Here is a 25681-nt window from a genome sequence, read left to right as displayed (position 1 = left end):
ATCAACCAATTAGACATATCATCGGTCTTCTATTTACATAAGCACTATGACTGATGACGCATTTGGATCAGGATCTGCTTAACAACTCTGAGGGATCTGAGATCAACCAAGTTTGTTTTTTTTTGTGGTTTTCGTGTAACTTAATTTTTTTTTCTGTGTTTTGCTGTGTGTTCTTTTAGATATTTTTTGGGGGTCTTATTCTTTTTTTTTCTTGGCATTGTCATTGTAATTTCGACTTGTGCGTTTTAAAGACCCTTTGGTTTCTTTCGCCTCCATTTTGCTTGAACTATTTTTATATTTGAATGCATAGACTAATAGCAGTGATGTTACCTATAATATAAGGAAGCATTTGTTTCCAATTCTGAAGTATTTACCCGGTAATTACATTGTATTCCTTGAAGTGATTTCATGATACCTTGTAAATGTTTGATTAACATACTGTGTATTTCCTTGAGAAAAGGAATACATTTTTTCTATTCGTTCATAAAATGAAATCGAAAACGATCAGTTCCGGGGGAGAGTTGCTCATCAAAGGCCTTGTAGGATAATGGCTTTCTTTGTAATTGTTTTATAACTTCAAACTAATTGTTCTTGTGTAAGCAGTGCTGAACGTTACAATATTCCTTTATGTAAGAAATCAATTTTGTCATTCGATTTGTTCACAGAATTTACTTACAATATTGGATACTAACATATAAACATGTATATAAATATTTCAGATGCTGTGAAGGAGTAGTCAAAGATACCTAACGGAGATTTTGTGCATGTATGATTGCCAATGTTTTGTTATTTATCCGAGTCTGTTGTCAATTACTTATTAATCGGTCTGGATAGATAAACTCCTCATAGATATCAGGATAAAGATATTATGAATCAAACGCGCTTCGTCTACAAACGACTCATCATTCACGCTCCGATTTAGAAAATATAAACGGTCAAATAAATCAAAAGGTTGTTGAATAGCAGAACAATCTAATATTTCAATGAGTTCAAAAGTTTGTAATAGTTAATTTAACGTTTTTCATTTATTACATGCTATAGTAAGTTTAATTATCATTGTATAATTTGATAACGTATTCTCATTAATCGTTATAAAGTAATTTATTACAATATCTGTGTATCGCCTTCAATAAGATTGTACTTGTTAAATTAATAAATAATTCATGGGAGCTTGAATATACATCTCTGAATATATCGTGATTTTACACCGTGTTGGTCCTTATGACAACTATTTTATCCTGAGCGATAGCGAGGGGTAAAATATCGGCATAAAGGGACAACCGGTGGTAAAATCACGATATATTCAAGCTCCCATGAATTATTTCGATTCTAATAGGACAAATACGAAAATTCTGTTGGATCGAAGCACTCTATGTAGAGGCAAATATTTGCCGTTCCCATAAATAAACGCACTATTAAATCGGCGTAAAAGAACGGAGCAAACTGAATAAGTGACATGATTTAAACTGTTAACAATAACGTATTAAGGTAGCACAATACAAAGATTTTTCATCCCCAATCAGACATCTTTAAACTGATGTAATTCCACTCAACTTTCTTCAAATTTTATAAATGAGGTAACAAAAGAAAGGAGAAGGATTAATCTTTCAAATTGTAATAATTTAATTATGACATAATTAGGGAGCAACCATTTGATTTTTAGGGGGGGGGGGGGGCTAGGATGAAATTTGAAAAAAATAGGCAGGACAGGAATTTTGAGTAAAAAAAAAAGGCAGGATGAGACACTTGCAAAAAAAAAAGTCAGGATGAGACACTTGCAAAAAAAAAGTCAGGATGAACTAAAAAAAAAAAGGCAGGACCGAACAGGGTGAAAAATAAAAAGGCAGGACAGGGATTACAACTAAAAAAAAAAAGCAGGACAAAATTTTTCATCCTAGCCCCCCCCCCCCCCCCCCCCCCCATAAAAATCAAATGGTAGCTCCCTTATTACATAATTAATTGTTATGTAATTATTTCTGTGATGTCCATACTTGAATGAATTTAGCTTCTTTGTTTTTCGTAGCATCCTAAAAAAATTATAGATTCTTGCACAACACAGTTTGACCTCCAAAACTGTGTCTCAGATTTTTCCTATTGTATTTCATTCTCTCATAAATCTTCAATGAAGTTTGCAACATCAATTCATTAGAGACCACTAAGTTCAATTGGGTATAAAATTTGTTCTATTGATGTTTTTGGAAATCTGAGACATAATTTTGGAGGTCAAGCTGTGTTGTACAAGAATCTATAAAATATTTTGGGATGCTATGAAAAACAAAGACGCTAAATTCATTCAAGTGTGGACATCACAATATAGCGACTAATTACATAATAATTATGTCATAATGAAATTATCACAATTTGAAAGACTAATCTTTCTTCTTTCTTTTGGTACCTCATTTATAAGATATAAAGAAGGATGAAATGAATTACATCAGTTTAAAGTTGTCTGATTGGGAGTGAAAAAATCTTTGTATTGTGCTACCTTAAGATAGTTTTGGATGAATTTAAATGATAATTTACGTATATGTCTTATATGTATAAATAAACTTTGCTTATACCACATTTTGGCATCGTTTGTTTACGTTTCCTTGTTGTGTGACGATTTTCGGTTTCACAAGCGTGTATTTTCCCGTAAATGATTCTATCCTAACGTCATCGTTCTATGACGTCGATTACCTCATTCATAAAAGAGCATGACGTGGGGGTACGATCGGAACAGCCCAAGCAACATATTCATATTTTACCACGGGTGTGTACTCAAAGCGTTTGAAGGACGTCATGTGAGAATGTTAAATTAATCATATTAATCAGCTAGTGCCCCGTTTCTATGTTTATACAGGTGCTCCGGCTGAACTCAGCTCCGTACTTCGGGCTCCAGGCTCCGGGCACCGGCAGTTTAGCTCTTGTTGATTATTTCTGTGTTCAGAGTCATTTAACCATATTGTAATCAGGTTACTATAGTAGTATAAAAGTGTGAAATAGCTGCATTGAGGGAAAAGATTTCGTGAACGAGAGAATTGTACGTATGATATCTATGATTATGACACAGTATTGTTGACCCTGCATTGTAAACTAATATAACTGTTACTTTGGATTTTGAATAATACAGTATTGAACTTTCAATCGACTTTGTGTGTATGTTCACTTGCAAGACTTCGTTCATACTACACCAGAATCTAATTATTTTATTTATGTGACCAGGATTGCCTTAATCACGCCACCAGTATATGTCAAGGGTAACCCAGTTAAAGAGTATACTTGGCATTTGTAATTCGTGTACGAGGGATATTCACGACCTGAAACTTATACATCCAACAACACCGCACAAGCAAAAGAACATACAATTTAGTTCAAGTTGTATAACGTCAACGTTTTTATCACATTCATTTATAATTAATGACATATCAATGAAAAAGTCTTGACTACTAATGATGATTTCCCGTCAATGTTCCATGTGATTAATTTTAGAATTTACATTTATATCAAAAGAGTAGAAAGTCACATTGAAGGGCAACTATACATAGAGTAAACTAGGTTGGTAAATATCATTTAACGGTTTCTAGAGGCTAACAAATTCAACTGGCTTGCATCTACGTAAAGTTTGGCTCTAATGGATAGTTATATTACAAAAACTGTATCTTAAATTACCAAAATGAGGACTTTTTAGTATTCGTTTTAAAATGAAAATGAATATGATTAGTTCCGGAGAGCGTTGTATATCAAAGGCCTAGCAGGAAATTTGCTTACTTTGTAATGTTTTTATGTAACTTCAAACTAATTGTTCTTATATAAACAATGATAAACGGTATATTCTTCATTGATATAAATAATCAATTCTGACAGTTGTTTCGTAATTTCCCTAAACTATTGATTGTTAAAATTCGTATAGATATTATATAGTTTGTAGTAAAAGGGATGCGAGAGATTCCAAAATAGATGTTGTACATGTATGATTTCTAATGTTTAGTTACAATGTATTAATTGTTGTCACGCATTTTGCGTATAAAAACATATGTCAACAGAAAACTGGAAACTACAGGAAGATCTTAAAGGTCAAGTAACTGGAAAAGTTAGCAAGCATAAAAAATAGATAATTTCATTAAATAATTTATTGTTTGGTAAAATTGATATTACCAAGGACAACGGACAACGACGAAATCATTTTGTTGATAGTACTTATCAGAAGGCAATACGTCTGAAAGATTACCGACCAGTTACTATATCAAAGTATTTAAGTGATACGTCAACATTAACAAGGCTATTGTATTTAACTCATACCATTCATGCTTTGATGGAGTTTTTAATCGTTTTTCTCAATCTTGTATTCATCCAAGGAATATTGTTCTATATTGTTTTTCATATGATAATTTAATTAACATCAAACGAACAGTTTTCAAGGAGAATTTTGATTAATAAATTTTGATTATAGAAATCCCTTAGAAGACTGAGATCATTGATATCAGAAGTTCATATTTATCCAATAATATTCGTTAGTGTCACCATTAAAAAAGTACCCTCAAACTACTCTATCAACTAATATACCGTGGTGATGATACACATATATGTATATAATAAATAAAAGAACAGAAGTATATGTGTGTTTGGAACCAAATCATCAACAAATAGTAATTGAAGCTGGTAGTGCTGCTAGAGGAATGTTGTGTTCTAATCAACACTTTACAATTTAGACGCTTGATGAATCAATGACCTGAAGGTTGAATATTTCAAAATTCATTAAATCCATTGTACAGTTAAGTTATTTTGAAAAATCGTTGAATAAATAAATTGCTGCCCATTCCCGAGTATTTGAGTGAAGTCTGGGTTTTAGAGGGATTCATTAATGAATTGTTCAACCTTTATCATTCTGTATAATGTTCTATATATATTGGTGTTTGTCTTATCGTAATTTACCGTAAGTCAAAAGTTAATATATATACGTTAACTCGATATTCACTTAATATTGAGTACTAAGGACTTTGTACGGTTCGCGAGATAAACTCGTCCATATTATAACTTTGATCAACAACATGTTGCATTTTGTGCCTTTATTTCCCTTGTTGCCATTTGTACACATTGTAGTATTGTGATTGCTTAATATATAAATGCAAAATAAAATTGTGATTTAATCTCTTAATCTTTTTTATGTTAATTTTTTAAGTTAATCTTTTTTTCATTAAGACACATGTATTTACTAATGAAAGTAGAATTGCTTAATTGTATATTTGTTAACCCCCATTTTCGTTTATATAGACACAAGAAGATGTGGCATTAGTGCCAATGAGACAAATCTCCATTCAAGTCATATGTACATATGACAGCAAGGTATCCACGCCAAGACAACAGAAACAGCTAGATACTGCAGGTTATAATAATAGACTGGTTTTTATCCAATTTGTAAAGCTCCAGCTTCACTCGCATTCAAAATGAATAAGAATTAATAGAGGCTATAAAACACCTGACATTAACAAAGAGCAACGCGGTTGGTTATTTTTTTTATAGAGATCGCAATAATTATCAATTTTTTTATTTCTCAACTAATTGACTATGAAAAAGAACATCAGATTAAAGTAAAAATCAACAAAGAATCAAGTCTTTAGAAAGCATTCAAATGAAAAAAGTAAAAAGAAAAGTGTAGACTAAATTTGAATTATTGAAAAAGATGACTGGCCGATATTTCCGACAACCATTTCAGGTCCATTCTTGACAAACACACTGTCATTGATGTGCAGACGTTCTGGTACAATTGCGGTAAATGTAAGATAATTCAAATGAGGTTGTCTGAACGCAGTGGCAATGATTCGATTGTTTCTGTAAATTTTAAAATTTCCGCTTGAATTAGTATCTGTTGATACAAAAACAGATATAAGATACATTCCCGATATCTCACATGTAAATTTTCCTTCTTTCATCACTGACGTGAAATTTTGTATTCCACGTAAAGCATGTATTTGTGTGAATGGAATGACCACGTTGGCTGCAATTGTACCACCATTTGCATAAGCAGACAATACAGCTGAAAATAGAAATGTGAAATGTTAATATAGTTGTTGTAACTAATAATTTAGGTTCTTTAATAAAAAGATTTGCTTGAATGTTCGACGCTAGTGCATGACCTGTATGCAGCTTTCAACTCAATTCACTTCAAAGCTTTATTTAAAGTCGGCATACCACATCACAATAACATAAGCTCTTTCAGATTTTATAAGCGACATTTGGTGATCCAAGATTTTCCGAGACCCACGGACGAATATTGTTGGAAGTGCTGCAATAAAACAGGTGTATGCATAAAACATCTTAACTTAAGTCTTCCTTAAACTTAGATTTCACAAAGAATTCCCTTAGTTGTGTAAAATTCTTAAGTCGTATGCATAGACTTACTAAAGTATTCACTCAACTACGGAATACTTTCTCAAATTACCGTATGATATATATTAGCTCATCGCAGGGACTCAGCCGTGTAAAAATTTGTTAATAGATATAAAAAGATGTGGTATGAGTTCCAATGAGACAACTCTTCATCCTAGTCACAATTTATAAAAGTAAACCATTATAGATTAGAGTAAGGTCTTCAACATGGAGCCTTGGCTCACACCGAACAGCAAGCTATAAAGGGCCCCAAAAATTACTAGTGTAAAACCACTCAAACGGGAAAACCAGCGGTCTAATCTATATAAAAACGAGAAACGAGAAACACTTATCAACCACATCAACAAACGACAACTACACATGTGTACTGAACATCAGATTCCTGACTTAGGACAGGTGCACACAATTGCAGCGGGTTTAAACGTTTTAATGTTACCAAACCTTTACCCTAATTGAAACAATAGTGTAACATCACAACATAGAAAAAACACAATAACATATCAATTGAAATGTCAAAACTCAATCAAAAGACATATTAATACAAGTCAACATACACTGAACGAATAAATTTGATCTATGGTACCATTTGATCTTTGGTACAATGTTAATACAAAATCAATATTTGGAGACCACATCGAGGCTTGGAAGAAGACGGTCGCACTGACATAGCTCCTGACTTAGAGGAAAATTTTACCAAATTAACATTGTTTTAATCTATCCTCATCTGTATATACATTCATTGGAGTATTTTAACGAAGTAATATTGACTTTTTAAAATAGCAACACAGTGCAACAAGCCGTTTGCACATATTTTTTTTCAAAGCATACCTTCCTTCCCGGGTCGGCCATATTTTTTTTTTGGCTCCCTATTCAAGCATGAAAATATCTGTCACCCTGGTGTATGTGACCCTTCCACTGATATTTTAAACATAAAGAGGTTTTAGCTGTACATATATATAAAAGACTTTTACTGTTAATGACCATTTGAACTTTCCAATTCCATAAATTATATATGTCCGAGAAAAAACTTTTGGACTTTTTGCAAAAACCCAGGCGCCCGCTGGTAGGGACGAAACGCTTCACGCCTGTTATTTTATCGGACAGCAAAGGATTGCGTATGGCTAGTCAGGTAGTTCATCCGTTTGATAAGAACATTTTTATGGTAGTGTGCCAGTGGCAAAACAATTCAACAAGGATATGACTGGCTAACAAAAAAACATTGACGATAAGATTAAGCTTCACGGAAATCTGCACATATACGTCTGGCTAGGCACTATGTAACACAACCACAAGAGATAAAAACAGATATATATCATTAAAGTCTCAAGAAGAAGATGCTGCCCAAAACATAATCACTTTATTACAAATTTAAAACTGTGACTCCATTACAGAAAATCATCCTAACTGCAGGCAAACATTATTAGAAATTCCCATCTACTCAATTTATGAATGCAAAAAGGCAAACACCCATCCTAACCCTGAAATTTTTAAATAACAGAATATTCAATTACAGAAACAAATAGAACAAATTAATGAAAGTATAACATACATAAATAAGAATTCTCATTGCCACTCGCCTCACTTCAGCCATCACCTTTACACCATAAGCAAGTCAAAAGGGGAAAAAATAAACCTTCAAACAAATTTTACAACTTTAAATTATATGCTGACGGGGTACACCCAAAACCGCATGTGGAAAAAGTCTGGCTTATTGAAATAGCAGAACATATACAAAAGGACTGATGGTTCTGACTCTACTTGAAATATAATAGTTTATGTATGCACTCAGAAGGCATGGAATGTCCAAGCCACACTGTTGCTGCATGGAAGAAAATTAGTGAAAGAGATCGATATCTGAATTCAAAAACTTTATGTACGTATTCAGAAGGCATGGAATGTCCAAGCCACCTTGTTGTTGCATAAGTACGCATTAAGAATTCGACCCGCTTTACTATTATTTCTGAAATATATTATAAACAATTATAATGGAGATAGCTAGAAGAAAAAGCGATAGACTCCGCACAAAAAAGGTCCTTTTTACACCCAAAAGGTCATTTGCAAAAACAAATATAAAATCTCAAGACCATCATGTCACTTATACTTTAAACAAGTGCTATTGCCAAGAAAATCGAAGCGGCCGAACGAACATTCTCTGTTACTCCGCAATTCACAAAAGAAAATCTAGTACTATTTTTTTCTGCTGCGGCTTATTATCCTGGTACCTTTGTTAACTATTATGAAGAATTTTAATATATAACTATAAACATTCTACAGACACAGGATACAAACATCAAATCCGTTTAAACAAAAGATACTAATGGGTCTGTAATCTCTGAGTCGTACACTATCTTTGAAAACAATGAAAACATTTTCGTATTGAATTTTTACAACTCAACATCAAAAGTCCTGTTGAATGGCAAGAAAGAACATGTACTATCATTCACAAAATCTTATTTGATGAACATACTAGAATTACTACATAGAAATGCAAGTTTTACTTCAATTAATTCCATGATGCGACAAAGCTGTGAACAATATCTTGACATGGAAAATATAAAATCACAAAAGGCTGTATCTAAAAACAAAACAAGCATAGATAGTTCTTCAATACAATCACAAGAAGGCAAACAAACTCCGCAAACAGAAAGAAATAGTCAATAAGGGACAAATATCTTCTAACATGGCAAAAAAAACATGTATCACAAACTCTACTCTGCCAACTTGCCCAATATGCAATAAAAGGTGTACTTACACTTGCGACCAATGGTTTCATTACGAATGTGAGAATTTAAGTCTTGTAGATATTAAGATTATTGAAGAAAATGGCGATGACAATTATATATGTAAGACTTGTAAGATTCAGATGAATGCCTTGAACGATAAGTCAGACAATGAGTCTCAAAGCAAACTTGATTCACTGACCAATGTGAGGCCATCAGACTATACCGGATCAAGCCCACAAAACACACAGTTGCAAATTATATCAGCAACACCAACTGAAAATTGTAAAAGGAACAACAACAATGGCATCTCTGCTATGCAGCATCCCAGAATCATGGTGCCCGGCATGAGCAAAACTCCAACAATTCATAATTTTGGAAATAATGTAAATTACGCCAAACCTAAGGGATTACAACTACAGGCATCCAAAAAACATGGTACAAATACAACAAATACAGACAACGTTGACACAACCAATGGGCAACACATAGGGAATGATAGTTCTAGTCTCCAAAAAAATTCCAGTAGTTCGCCAACTATAACTAATGCTCTGTACCAAACCGAAACTAATCAATTGAAATGTGAATTGGAGGCAAAAGACAAAATTATTAAGTCTACAGAAATCTATTTAGAACAAGAAAAGAAGGCCATAGAACACTCTTTGGTAATAGCAAGAAAAAGAATTGAACAACTTGAAGGTATCAACGTAAAATCTCTTAAATCAATTCACACAAGTCCAACAAACATAACACCTGACTCAAACTCCACTATGAATGAAATGAAAATATGGTTTCTGGAACAAAAAGTACGTCAAATAGAGCTGGAATGCATAAACATGACACGAAAATTATGTACATGACTGAAAAATTTTACAACACAAATAACACCAGAAAGAAAGAAAAACATCACGCTTCAAAGGAAGTAAAAAAACGTACTTTTCAATCAAACAGCAGCCAAAACCACACTAACAGATGATGCAACAGATGTATGTACTATCCTGGACGACCTCATAGTCAACATGAGGGGAGACGAAGCTGACTTTCTTCAGGATGATAGGGCAAATAGCTTCAATGAAAATGAAACAAAAGAGGGACGAAAGATACCAAAGGGACAGTCAAACTCAAAAATCTAAAACAAACTGACAACGCCATGGCTAAAAATGAAAAAGACAAACAGAAAAACAATAGTACACACGACACAACATAGAAAACTAAAGAATAAACAACACGAACCCCACTAAAAACTAGGGGTGATCTCAGGTGCTCCGGAAGGGTAAGCAGATCCTGCTCCACATGTGGCATCCGTCGTGTTGCTTATGTGATTACAAATCCGGTAAATAGTCTAATTCGGTAGGTCATATTCATGAAAGGGAAGGGGATTGTAGTTACGACGTAAGGAACATATCCGATATCATTTGTGAAACGGTTATTCCATAACGGTCAACCAACTCGTGATGGCGTCCGTAAAATTTACGAAGGGATGATTTCAACTTCACCATTTGGAACTCTTGGTTTAATAGCTTCCTTGTGAGCAGCAAACCTCTATCAAGAAAATCATGATAGGAAATGCAAGCACGGGAATATCGTATCAATTGGGAGATATATACCCCGTATGCAGGTGCTGCTGGAATGTTGCTACTCAGAAATGGAAAGTTCACAATTGGAAAGCTGAAATCATCTCTTTTGTCGTAAAGTTTTGTTTTCAACCGACCCTCATTGTCAATTTCTAGACTCAGGGCCATTTTTTAGAAACTCCCATTCCAAGAAAGGTACGGCTTAAGGAAGCAGAACAAATCCAACCCAAAGTCAGAAACTTAAAAAAAAAACACATTCGATGACAGACATGCACTAGGAAGAGATAAAAAACAGAGATATCAGAACCACAGAAAACTGGAGAAGGAAACAACATCATCCAACAAACAAACGTGCATCCAGCAACCGAACAGATATCATCAAATAATACCGCAGCATCAGATCCAGCCCCACTCACATGCCCAACACAACAACACTGGATACATCATCCAACAGCAATCCAGTCACATCCTCAAATGACAATTCCACACCACCAGACGTAACATCAATTCCAACCGCAAAATCCGTACGTCAATCCAACAAATGCACCATATCACTTCTAACTTTTAACGTAGAAGGCTATAGATCAATAAACTGTATCTTGAAAAAAAAGCAATAGAGCAGATATAATCTTTGTGCGAGAACATTGGCTTTATAAGCACGAAAAGCATATAATCGGCACAGAATTTTCGGTCTTTCAATGGCATGTAAAGTCTTTTGACGAGGATAAAATGATTGAACCAAGGGAACGGACAAGATGACATGGAGGGGGGCTATATGCGTGCGCAAGCAAATTGGACCAGTACTCTGAATTACTCCCAGATGGTGGAAACAGGATTATCGTTATAAAATTAAAGTACGAAAAGCCATTAATACTTATCTGCGCTAACATGCCAACTAGAAGTAGCAATACGCAGTGGGATTATCAAGCCGTCCTGGATGAAATAGCAGAAATTATGGAAAATATAGTGCTACCGCTGAAATTATTCTGGGTGGAGATATGAATGCGTCACTTCACAGAAAGGATGGGATATCCAGAGATAAAACATTCAAAAATGTTCTAGAGGAGCAGAAACTATTTATTCCCAATCAATGTCGTAGGCAAAATACGTTTTATCATTATAATGGGAGGGATGAATCTCAAATAGATTATAACATACAGAGTAAAGAAAGTATCTCCATGTACACAACATTTGTGAGAGAACCAGAAAACACCTCAACTCATGACCCAGTACTGGTGCTACTCCAGGGTGCAATACCTATAAAGGAGCATACTCTAAATTTAAGCAAACAGACTAAACGAATCATCTGGAAAAAAATAGATTAACAAAAATATGCAAAGAACGTAGAAGATGACTTAAATTTTTTAGCTCAGATATCACCTGTGAAAATGCTACAGATAAAATACAACAAATTTGTACCATACAAAATTAAAAACGCAGAAAAACAATGTAAACAACCCGACAAAAAGCGTAAAAAGAGAAAAATATGTTGGAACCCGGACATAGCCGCAGCAGCAAAAAACAAGCAAAGAGTGCTATGGAAAATGGAAGTCATTGGGTAAGCAAAAAGATTCCACTCAGAGCGCATATATTGAATTAAGAATTAGTAAGAAGGTACTCAGAAGTACACAACGTAAATCGGCAGCACAAAAACGAAATGAAAAATATGAACGAATTATGGAACTAAACGAAAATGATAGTGAAGGTTTTTATCAGATTATCCGTAAACAAAGAAAGCCTGGGAATACTTGTGCATCAGCATTCATTTTTAAGGAAGAAATAATCAACACAGACCCTGAAATAAGAGAATCCTAGGCGGACTACTTTTACGATCTAGCCACACCATCTGAAAATCCTAACTTTGACCCAATTTTTAAAAACCATGTAGAAAAAGATGTACAAAACCTACATAAATACTTTTAAAAAGAAAATCAACACAATATAGAACATGTATCAACTGACATGGTGGAAAAAACAATTTTATCTTTTAAAATGGGAAGTCACCAGAAGAACTAAATTTATCTGCTGAACATCTTAAATATGGTGGGTCTTTATTAATATCTATTTTAGCTTTTATTATAAACTTCTTGTTTAAACAAGATACATATACCAGCACTTATCAAAAGTGGAATAGTGTGCCCGGTTTTTAAGAGTGGTGGAAAGCCAAAGGATGACCCAAACTCATATAGAAAAATAACAATTATAAGTTCAGTGGGCAAAGTTGTGGAGAAGATACACTTATCTAGAAATGAAGATAAAATCTTAGAAAGACAAAGTAATCTCCAAAAAGGATTCACAAAGGGTGAGAGTCCATGTATTGCGGTACTAATCATTGCGGAACTAATAATGGAGGCAAAGAAAAGGTAAACAAGCCTATATATTGCTCTGATGAATGCGAGAAAAGCCTTTGATATACTATGGCATTTGGGACTCCTAAGAGAAATGCACAAAACAGGATTTGAGGGAAACAACTGGCTATTGGTAAACAGAATTGACTTCAAAAAAGTAAAATGGAAAGGAGAACTCTCACACCAAATCATAGAACAACAAGGAGTACGACAAGGAGGAATATGGTCCCCGTCAGTATATAAACTATTCGTCTGACAACATTTGAAGAAAATCAAATCGGAGCCACCATTGGTTCAATGACATCTAGACAATATAACAATCGAGGTAGAACGTATGTTTGAATCTGATTCAAACATACGTTCTACCTCGATTGTTATATGGTCTGGATGTCATCACACTTACTACTGAAGACATAAAAAACCTCTCCACTTATTTCCGAAATCTCTTGCGACAAATTCAACACTTGCAAGACAAACTGCAAATGTAGCTTCACATCTTCTACTAGGACGGATTACCATAGAATCAGAAATACATTTATAACGAATTCTCAAAACTTTTGAAAATATCATAAGAAATGAAAACTCAATTGAAAGAAAATTAGCCATCAGACAGCTAGCAACAAAATCTCTACAATCTGGAGGCTGGTTTACAAAATCTGTTGAAATTGCCAATATATATGACCTACCGTCGCCATATGATATTATAGATAACCCACCCGGGAAACAACTTTGGAAAAATCTGGTAAATAAAACAGTCGGTAATCACTGTATAAAACAAATGATAAATGAAGCTAGATCAAAATCTTCTCTGGCTCGCCAAAATTACGAAAATGTCAAAGAAGGGAAAATAAATAACATATGAAAAAGCTGTGGCACAAATCCATATGCCATCACATCTGCCTCCTTAAAGGCAAAGTTAGCAACAGGGACAAAATACCTGCAATATCACCGAGATAAATTTAGCAATTGACATGTGTCGCCTATTTGCCAGCTATGTGCAGAGGAAAATGAAGATATACTTCACTTCATAGTAAAGTGCTCTAAGCTACAGTGTATTAGAGATGACTTTCTACATATGATAAGCGAGGTATTGACAAAAAAACCTAGAGGATCATGGACTTATTCAGGAATTAATAACCAATGACGAACATTTGTGTCAGCTAGTTATCGATTGCTCAAAGATTTTTAAATGAGAATGCACAGAATAGAAACATTATCGAGAGGTCTGTGTCATAAACTGTTCCAGTAACGGGCAATACTAACCGAACAGTAATCAAAAGCGTGAAATACCGAGCTGAAAAGAAGGGACATACCAAAAGATAGAAAAACATTTGTATATAGTGTATTTTCATTTTACCGTTTTAATATGAAAGAAGCAACTTTTAAATTTGAATGATGGACGACTTTTAGTGTATATCAGAATAGTATAAATAATGGTGATAGGGTCACATCTCCCAGAGGAGATAATTAATATCTCTTTTATAGTTTTAAAAGTTTTATCTTTTAAACATAATCCAGAGGATTTTAACCGTGTGAGTGATATTACACCGATTCTAGGATTGGTGATTTTCCTGACATAGGAGGGAGTTGCAGTACAGGTTTATAAATCAAAATATGGGATGTATAATTAAAGTAACAGTATTATACCGCTGTGAAATGTTAAACAATTTCAGAAAAACAATAATAAACTTGAACAAAAATCCACCATTTACAATAATAGTATACACAGGTATATGAAAATAATGTTGTTGTTATGTGGAGAAAGGAAATATTATTACAAAATAAATAATTTTGATATTCATAGTATGAATTTACTTTTTGACTTTATGTATGTCACTATGTGTATATAGAAGCGATGGACCAGCCTAAACGTGTACGATGGCTTATGTAAATATCTGTGATAGGGTCACATACCCAAGAAGAAGTCAATATCTCACTGGTATATAGACCAGATATAACCCTGAATACGTAACCATTAAATAACAAAAAAGCAATACAAATAAGATTATTTACATTGATTGAGAAATACATACTTGTATTAAGAGCTGGGCTTAAATTGATGTAGGTATATAAACAGTTCAAAAATACGTATTAAGAGCTTGGCTTAAATAGATGTAGGTATATAAAACAGTTCAATAATACTTGTATTAAGAGCTGGGCTTAAATTGATGTAGGTATATAAAACAGTTCAATAATACGTAACAAAGTCAAATGTTGAAACAGATGACAAATTGGCGCATAAGAGAAAAAGGTGACGTTTTAATGGATGAGTATGTGAAGAAAAAATATTTGTCATTTAAAACTCCCCCCACATAATCTTTAATTGATCTTTCATTAATATTGATGGATGGTGGGGCGTGTTTATTTTCTAGAAACAGCACTGATATGTTTTTGACTCTAACAATACATGATAAAGGTGACAATGGCGTAGCACCAGTTAAGCATTGTAAGCATGTGCTTCGAGCGTCACTGATGAGTCTTTAGTAGACGAAACGCGCGTCTGGCGTATATACAAAATTTAGTCCTGATATCTATGATGAGTTTATTTACTAGTAATTTTATCAAACATTTTTTTTCAATAAGAATTTTACTATAAAAGTTCAGCTTCTGGTGGGCTGTCGTCCCACACCCCATCCCCTGTCCAGACCCCTGCTTGTAATTTCTCTTTGGGTTTTAACAAATCTATTACGATTTGAAATAAAGTTTATTTACCATTGCTTTTACAACAATAAACTAGAGGCTCTAAAGAGCCTGTGTCGCTCACCTTGGTGTTTGTCCATATCAAACAAAGGACACAGATGGATTCATGACAAAATTGTGTTTTGGTGTCAGATGGTGATGTGTTTGAAGTTCTTACTTTACTGAACGTTCTTGCTACTTACAATTATTTCTATCTACAATGAACTTGGCCCATTAGTAACAGAGGAAAATATTTTGTAAATTGACTATAAAGGGCAATAACTCCTTAAGGAGTCAACTGACAATTTTGGTCATGTTGACTTATTTGTAAATCTTACTTTGCTGAACATTATCGCTGTTTACAGTTTATCTTTATCTATAATAATATTCAAGATAATAAGCAAAAACTGCAAAATTTCCTTAAAATTACTAATTCAGGGGCAGCAACCAAACAACGGATTGTCCGATTTGTCTGAAAATTTCAGGGCAGATAGATCTTGACCTAATAGATTATTTTACCCTAAACAGATTTGCTCTTAATGCTTTGGTTTTAGAGTTATAAGCCAAAAACTGCATTTTACCCCTATGTTCTATTTTTAGCCATGGCGGCCATCTTGGTTGGTTGGCCGGGTCACCGGACACATTTTCTAAACTAGATACCCCAATGATGATTGTGGCCATGTTTGGTTTTATTTGGCCCAGTAGTTTCAGAGGAGAAGATTTTTGTAAAAGTTAACGGACGCCGGACGCAAAGTGATGGGAAAAGCTCACTTGGCCCTTTGGACCAGATGAGCTAAAAAGGGGTAGGATCAATTTTCCAATTTTCCATGAATTCATATAAAAACAAGGGCATTTTTTTAAGAGTCTTACAATCTTTACTAAAATACACATTATTATATTCATAACTTTACGGTAAGGTATCAACATCTAAGCGTACTTCCGAATATTTCACTGGAAAGTTATTAATGTATGGCAAGCCGTTCTCGTCAAAACTATGTTTAAACCATTTTTCGAAAAATTTACACACTGAGAATTACAACAAAGCACACTGAGATTTAAAAACTTCAAAACGCACACTGAGAATTGAAAATTACACACTGAGAATTGAAAATTACACACTGAGAATTGAAAATTACACACTGAGAATTAAAAATTGCACACTGATATTTCATAAAGACGCACTGAGATTACAAAAATGAAAAACGCACACTGAGAATTGAAAATTACACACTGAGAATTGAAAATTACACATTGAGAATTGAAAATTACACACTGAGAATTGAAAATTACACACTGAGATTTCAAAAAGACGCACTGAGAATAAATAAACTGAAAACACACACTGAGAATTTGAAATTACACACTGAGAATTTAAAATTACACACTGAGATTTGTGCGCACTTTCTATGCGCACATATCTAATTAGCATACTTAATCTGAATCTATTACAAGCTTAAAACAACAAGGGGACAGAACTCGTTAGTCCTTCGATTTGGTTCCAAATTTAATTATTAATAAAAAAAACTTTAGAAATACAAGAACAAGAAAAATACCCACTTACTCTTATTACAAAATATAACCAAATGGTGAAAAACTTTATTAAAATTATAAGAAAACATTGGAACAATCTGCAAAAGAATGCAGTGAAAGTGAAATTTTTACTCAAGTGTCTATATATAGCATATAAACGTAACAAAAATATAATAGATTAACTAGCGAAATCAGGGAAACAGTTGGAAGACTTTTGAAAAGGGACCCCTGTTTAATTACTGGTAGTAATGATCTGAATTATAGGCAACAAACTTATGAATATGAGCGATGTTATTATAAGTCTTGAAATTTATTACGAATGTTGGTTGAAGGAATCGCATTTCATTATAATGACAAGAGTTCTTGAGATCAAGATATTAATCTGTTGAATTATTCATCTCATGAATATTCATTAGTAATTTGCATATTAATCTCAGTGTGTATTTTTGAAATCTCAGTGTGTAATTAACAATTCTCAGTGTGTGTTTTTCAATTTATTTCATCTCAGTGTGTCTTTTTGAAATCTCAGTGTGTACTTTTGAATTCTCAATGTGTGTTTTTTATTTTTTGAAATCTCAGTGTGTAATTTCGATTTCTCAGTGTGTTATTTTAGGTTTTTTAATCTCAGTGTGTATTTTTTTGCGAAAAAAGGGTTTAAACATAGTTTTGACGAGAACGGCTTGCCATATCAATGCCTAAATATGATTCAAAACTACATACATTCTTAGTATAGATTTTAGACAAATTTGAGCAATTATCTAAAAATTTCCATTGGAAGTTATTACTAATTATTAAATTTTCTTTCAGATATAATTATTTGTTTAGGTTTAAGTCTTCTCTCTATGCAAAATTTGAAATTTGCAATATATCACCGGAAATATAAGCAAATATGAAAAATAATTTGATACGGTTTAGGTATCTAAAATACGTTAAATACGTTATATAAACTTCAAATTCCATGGAGTAGGTCTTAAAACTTTCCGATTTTATCCCCAGTAGAAATTTGCCCTGCATCTTTAGAATAAAACTAAATAATTGAAAACTCAACCGATATCCTCCCCTCCACACACACACACACACACACACACACACACACACAAAACAGGATTTTGCATTCCTGAAGATCCCTATCCCTTCCTTCTTTCGTACTTTTGCTAACGGTTATGCCCGCATCACACTGTCCCGATTTTTATATACGACGGACACCCGAATGCGAAAATTGTAAGTTCGTACGAAGTTGGTCCCGATCTCGTAAAAATACCAAAAAGTGACCGAAGCAAGTACGATGAATTACGAAGTCTATACGATGGTGCCGAAGTTATATACGATAGCAAAAGATGGACATACGAAGGTTAACCGAAGACAGGTATTTAAGCTTCATATCTCAGCCGAAGCCTACACGATGGATCACGAAGGCTACACGGTGGATTACGAAGGCTACACGATGGGTTACGATGATGGCGCGATGGCCATACGATGTCTAAAAGACGTTTATATATCAAATATGCATATTCAATTTACCATTTTCTGCATGTGTCATATACAAATATAGTGCCCATATGTGTCCCCAATATGTTACATACGAGGGGATGCCACGCTCGGCATTGCCTTGTTTGAACTGTAAAATGTGTGCACTAGCTAGTCTGAATAATCACCCATAATTAAGCCCATGTTTACTGATCTATCATAAAGGTATGGTAATAGTTTCGTTGATCCCTTTTATTCAAAAAGAGCTCTTTCCAGGAGAATATCATAATAATATAGACAAAAGGAAGGATGTGGGGAAGGCAACAAATGCGGCAAAATATGACATATAGAAAACAAAATGGTTATGGAGTAAAAATCAGAATAATGAAGAAAAAGTTGGTTTCCCTATATACGTGTACCTGCAGTGTTGGTGTACGAGGCGCGTTAATGATTTTCATTATATTACTTGATACAAAAAATAATATTTTCTTGTAAAAGTAAATCCTGAGCCTGTAATAGCTGCTCTTCTTGTTCCATTTGAATTAATAGAAACAACGCTGTCGCCTTTCTTGTTCTCATAGAATCATATGATATGAGCTCAATGTTTTGTGAACGTCTTTCTTAACTGTCGTATTAGACTGACCAGTGCATATCGCGAATGGCACTTTAAATGTATTTTAGCGCGAAAATTAACCTACATTTAGCTGGATTTATTGCCGTCGTCGTTCCATCTTGTCGCCTTCGTACTTTTATTCGATGGCAACACGATGGGATTACGAGGTCTTCACGAAGTCGTGTTGCCATCGTAAGACCTTCGGATAGCTTCGTGATTCATTCGTGTAGACATCGTAATGTCAAAACTGCCCGATGGAAACGATGGAAACACGAATGCAATACGATGTTCAAAGATGCATTCCTGGTGACATTACGATGGTGATGATGGTGATACGAACTCAGTACGAACCCTCAACATCGGACGCACCTTCGGGGATTTTTTAACATGTTAAAAAATTTAGAACCCTTCCCGAAGTTGTCCCCGAAGGCTAGAAAAAGTGGCCGATGGTTCTACGATGGTTAAAGATGGCATTAGGAATAGCCCGATCTGGATACGATCAGTCCCGATTTTGGAAATTTCCATAATCGTGTTGCCATCGGCGTAAAAATCGGGACAGTGTGACGCGGGCATTACAATTGATATAACGTGGTGTATTTTAATAACGTGCAAAGTTATTTGTGTCATCATGCACGTACAGAGTAATCAAAAGACAATAATAGCATGTGTTCCATGCGTGTAAAAACTGAGTACTTTTCTGTATACACAATGAATTATTGGAAAATAAATAAATGGTATATAGGTAAGTATAGTTTACTGTCAGTTGAGTTCATATTTTGGTTTAATTGATATATGTTGTTTGAAGTTACAGTTGTCTCATATCCCAAAATTAGAGGTCGTATCAATGCAATTCGAATTTTAATCATGAACATCTGTTATATAAATGTCACTCTACGAAAAAATTCAGAAAAAGAAATAAACGAAAAATAACACTGAATGAAAGGCAAACGTTTGCACCCCTCCCCCGTTAATAATATTGCATAAAATTTCTCCTTTTATGTATACCTCACCACGAATCAAGGAATGAAACAGTTCTTATTCTATTCTAAAATCTTTCTTTGACTCAGAAGATGTGAAAAAATGAATATTCGTTTCGATAACACCCCTAGTCACACGAAAGTAACGCTCTCATCGGATTCTATATAAAAAAAATAAGAAAATGTGGAATGCTTGCCAATGAGTCAACTTCCACTAATGACCAAATCATTTTTTTACATACATAAGGCCGTTAGTTTTCTCGTTTGAATTGTTTTACATTGTCTTATCGGGGCCTATTATAGCTGACTACTAGTATGCGATATGGGCTTTGCTCATTGTTGAAGGCCGTACGGTGACCTATAGTTGTTAATGTCTGTGTCATTTTGGTCTTTTGTGGATAGTTGTCTCATTGGCAATCATACCACATCTTCTTTTTTATAAATCCCCAAAAACAAGAAAACTTACGGCATGATTTATGTAGAAATTGTGTAACCTTTCACGACTAGGTACATGCACACGAAAAATACTGTTATGTGATTGTTCACCTAGACTAAGTGTTGCCAATGTTACTAAATACTATTTTAATCCACATTCTACTTAAATATAAATTTAAAGTTTTGGAGAATACTGCCGCTTTATTTAAAAAATTTGGTGACGAAAACATATTTGTAGAAACTCAAATTCCGTTATTTAAAACAAGAATTAAAAAAATACGAAATCTAACAATCTGTTACAAAATGATCTTGTCTAAATTTTTGGGAGTTTTTTTCAAACAAATATCCTTCAATATTCCTGTTTTTGTATAAGCTATTTGCAGAAACTATCATGGTTTGAACCAGTCTTTTTTAAGCTGGTCTATCTAACCACGTGTATGCAAGGCTGTCATTGCACCTCTTTTTAGCCACAATCTTATAAAATGGTGCGTGACTGCGTTGACACCGGTCTTTATTTAATTAGAAACTGTTATTTAACATTCCCTTTAAAAGCCTACCTCTATTAGAAATCTTGTCCAGTTTTTGATATGTGTCATTCAGCCCAGACTGCAATTGCTGTACGCTATTCATAAAATATTTTTGTAAAGATGTAAGGCTTTGGTTAACTGTATTCGTAATGTTTGATACTGAGAGAGTAAAATTAGTCTCAAGGTAATGAATTTTATTCTCTAACCAAATCTCCAATGATCTCAATTTATCATTCGTAAATTCTGTTTTGTTCACTAAAGCTATAAAATCTTGTTTCCTGCTATTCATATCGGTCATGACAGCACTAAGCTTACCATTAGACTTTTGAATTTCATTCGTCAAATACAATGTTAAATTATCTGTTGCCTTAATTTTATTTACAATACCGATTAGTTTTTTTGATCTAGCATTTGCACCAGACACAATAGATTGTAAAGATAGTTCCATGTTATAGACTTTCACCTCTAAATGATTTGTCTTATTTTCTAAACCAAGAATCGTTTCTAAGTCTGCCGTACCCTTAAGCTCTTTCAAGTCACCTGTCCCCTGTGTTGGACGTTCTGTATAAGCTCTATTTGACGATACATGTTTATCGAACTGTCCACATTGTAACTGTAAAGTATTAAATTCCTTTCGAAGGTATCCTAGTTCTGTTTTCAACTGTTCTGTATTGTTATTTAACTCCTCGGTAATTTCTGCACTTTTACAATTGCAATGATCTGAGCTACTCACTTTATTAGATAATTCCTGTTGAAGGCGTAAAACAACGTTTTCTAGCTGTTCACGCGATTTTCGCTCATCCACAAGTAATTTCAGAAGCGTAGTGAAATGACTTTCCGATATACCATTTTCTGCTTGCGGAGACTTAGTACTGTCCAATAAGAATCCACTTATAGAAAAAAAGTGTAAACCCATAAATACAAGAATTGTTGAAACCATGATGGCTTTTACACTTACAGATACTAGTGTATGCAAGTCATATGTCTGATTGGAAGATATAATGCAATATCTGTAGTGCATGCATGTAGGGCAAAGTTCTTAGGTAAATATTTGTTCTGGAATGAATTCAGTTTCTGTATTTAAATTTTTAAACCATTAATCTAGTTTTTCGAAGGTTTAAATTTAAAATATGCATTTTTTAGCGGTGATTTGGCGTTAAGCAAACACATTAATATTGAAGAGATTAATCAGGTTTGACTACAATATACTTTATGTTACGATACAAAAATGTATGATTACTGTTTCAGTTCATTCGTTCAAAGTGCTGATTAAGATGACTCATTCTGTCAATAACCGCAATGGATCGCCATTATGAATAAAAAACCAAATAATAAAATAATTACGCGACAATTTTACCGCATTGAGAAAATTAAATAACAATCGTCTTACATAATGTAACCGCGCGCTGCGTCAGTGATTTCGTGGTGGCGTATTAACCTAAAGTACTGGAGGTGTAGAGCTCGGTCCCCGGGAACCATCTCAAACAAACCTAAAGTACTGAAGGTGTAGAGCTCGGTCCCCGGGAACCATCTCAAACAAACCTAAAGTACTGGAGGTGTAGAGCTCGGTCCCCGGGAACCATCTCTCAGTGCCTAAAGTACTGGAGGTGTAGAGCTCGGTCCCCGGGAACCATCTCAAACAAACCTAAAGTACTGGAGGTGTAGAGCTCGGTCCCCGGGAACCATCTCAAACAAACCTAAAGTACTGGAGGTGTAGAGCTCGGTCCCCGGGAACCATCTCTCAGTGCCTAAAGTACTGGAGGTGTAGAGCTCGGTCCCCGGCAACCATCTCAAACAAAAATACTTAATAATTGCAATTTGAAGCAAGCGACATATAAGAGTAACTGCACAGTCCGGTCGGTTCGGAGACAGAGTTTGTGTCTAGGTAGGCTGTCCTGTCATCCATCAGATTGTTATCTTGTGAACTATCAAATTTAAAAACCTCCATCAATAGAAACTGACACTCACGAAATACCCCAAAATCCATCTCATCTTGTCGGTCTAGTACAAAGCAGAGTTGATATTTTATCGTCTTGATATTTATATAGTAATATTTTCCACTGGACGTTAAATATCATCATCTCTAGGGCGCATTACATTTGCGCGCATTTGGGGACTATTTGTTTTTTACGTTTGCGCGCATTTATTTTACAGGTAACGCTGGTCAAAATAAAGATAACTCATAATAAATATGACTAAAGTTATTATAAATTTTGAAAATATTTGTAAATTAAAGTATACAATTGTTTTTACAAATAGAATTCTAAAATAGATATAAAGGTTTCACGAGATATCACGTATTAACTTAAGACATACATGTAACAAGAGACAGATAACAATATCTTATGTCTCTGATGTAACTTAATTGCGAATATTTCAGAGTAAATTATCTTTTTCCTAATTCTATCGAATAGTGATCGGTTTTGTAAAGGATCCAGGTAAACGACAAAGGGTCTGGTCCATGATCACTAAAATGAGCAATTTTATTCAGCACATCCATGTATTTTTGTGTATTCATAGAGCAATGGACTTAAAATATGTAGCAAGTTACGACATGTAGAATCTTTAGATTTGCTATGTTTTCCATTTTTATCTGTATACTTTTCCGGGACTAAGTGTTTATATATAATAAATCAGACTTCTCCTGCTCGAAAAAAAAAGTTTAATATATAAGTATAGTCTACCTGTATTTACCTGAGTTTACCTGTAAAAAATGCGCGCAAATATAGTCAAAAGCTGCGCGAAAACGTAATGAATTTTGCGCGCATATGTAATGTTAATGCGCGTAAACAATGTACACGTAATTTAATCCCGTATCATATATCCTGAGATTTTTTCAAATCAAATACTTAATTCACGAGGATGAAGAAGATATTCACTATATGCATATGCATGGTTATAAGTTTTAGAAATAATGCAAACCGGAGTGAATTTACAGGGGCGGATCCAGCCATTTTAAAAAGGGGGGTTCCTAACCCAGGACAAAGAGGGGGGGGGGGGGTTCCAACTACATGTCCCCGTTCAAATGCATTGATCGTCCAAAAACGGGGGGTTACAACACCTGGACCCCCCCCCCCTCTAGATCCGCGCCTGATTTGTCATGCTTAATCAAGAATAGATTAAACATTTATTTATATCAAATATGTTGGTATTGAAATAGAATCGAGGGGGAGGACAGGGGGGTAGTACCCTTCTCCCTTCTCCCACCCCTCTTCGCCTTTCTCCTACCCCCGTTCTCCTTTCTTCCATTAGAATAAAACATCTCCTTTTGAGATATTTTTTCTTGAAATATTAGAAAATGTTTTAAAAGAATAAATATTTTATTTTTTCTCCTTTCTCCAACTTTTTCTCCTTTCTCCCAGCCTTCCTCTCCTTTCTTCTTTCTCCTACCCCTTTCTCCCGGTCTCCCTTACCCCTGTCCTCCCCCTCAGAATCGACATGAAAAGACAGCGTAATAATTCCTTCGGAGAACAAAGCATGTGTGACAAAAATGCAGTTTAAGCATAAGATAGTATTTATAGTTCATTGTTGAATTGTAATCATTATAAATTACCCGTTTGAACAATACATTAACGAAAACTTCTTTGATAATCATCCATTTATCCTTGGTTGCTATGAACTCGTTGTTGCTAAGGTGCTCTCCTTGAAGTCTGCGCTATTGGTATAAAGACACCGATACATTGTGCGAGTTCGTTCATTTGTAATTTGACCGTTGAAGGTTAAGCATCGGAATCGGAAAGCGGAGATAAGGTGTTTCAAAACTAATTGTCTCAGGAACTAGGTGCTTCGGAGACTAGGTGTTTCAAAACTAGTTGTCTCAGGAACTAGGTGCTGCGGAGATAAGGTGTTTCAAACTAGTTGTCTCAGGAACTAGGTGTTTCGGAGACTAGGTGTTCCAAAACTAGTTGTCTCAGGAATTAGGTGCTTCGGAGACTAGGTGTTCCAAAACTAGTTGTCTCAGGAACTAGGTGCTTCGAAGACTAGGTGTTTCAAAACTAGTTGTCTCAGAAACTAGGTGCTTCGGAGACTAAGTGTTTCAAAACTAGTTTTCTCAGGAACTAGGTGCAGTGGAGACTAGGTGTTTCAAAACTAGTTGTTTCAGGATTTAGGTGCTTCGGAGACTAGGTGTTTCAAAACTAGTTGTCTCAGAAACTAGTTGTCTCAGGAACTAGGTGCTTCGAAGACTATGTGTTTCAAAACTAGTTGTCTCAGGAACTAGATGCTGCGGAGACTAGGTGTTTCAAAATTAGTTGTCTCAGGAACTACGTGCTGCGGAGACTAGGTGTTTCATTTCAAAACTAGTTTTCTGAGGAACTAGGTGCTTCGGAGACCAGGTGTTTCAAAACTAATTGTCTCAGGAACTAGGTGCTGTGGAGACTAGGTGTTTCAGAACTAGTTGTCTCAGGAACTAGGTGCTGCAGAGACTAGGTGTTTCAAAACTA

General features: G+C 34.6%; 1 protein-coding gene across 1 annotated transcript; it reads right to left on the bottom strand.

The window, feature by feature from the left end:
- Window positions 1–5510: 5510 nt before the first annotated feature.
- Window positions 5511–22245, bottom strand: LOC139482740 (putative leucine-rich repeat-containing protein DDB_G0290503). Its single transcript, XM_071266810.1, has 2 exons — window positions 21270–22245; window positions 5511–6016 (listed from the first exon to the last, which is right to left on the bottom strand). The coding sequence occupies exons 1-2, from the start codon at window positions 22177–22179 to the stop codon at window positions 5640–5642; spliced, it is 1287 nt and encodes a 428-aa protein (XP_071122911.1). The 5' UTR covers window positions 22180–22245; the 3' UTR covers window positions 5511–5639.
- Between the last annotated feature and the right edge of the window lie 3436 nt (window positions 22246–25681).

This window comes from Mytilus edulis, chromosome 7 (genome assembly GCF_963676685.1).
Source record: "Mytilus edulis chromosome 7, xbMytEdul2.2, whole genome shotgun sequence".
Taxonomy (NCBI): domain Eukaryota; kingdom Metazoa; phylum Mollusca; class Bivalvia; order Mytilida; family Mytilidae; genus Mytilus; species Mytilus edulis.
The sequence above is the reverse complement of the archived record's forward strand: the minus strand, read 5'-3'. Positions and strand labels throughout refer to the sequence as shown.

Excerpts from the sequence above, each read along its gene's own strand:
- LOC139482740 (XM_071266810.1), bottom strand. The coding sequence starts at position 22,179 with ATGGTTTCAACAATTCTTGTATTTATGGGTTTACACTTTTTTTCTATA. Across the intron at positions 6,017-21,269 it reads GGACAAGATTTCTAATAGAG|CTGTATTGTCTGCTTATGCA; the intron begins GTAGGCTTTTAA and ends TTCTATTTTCAG.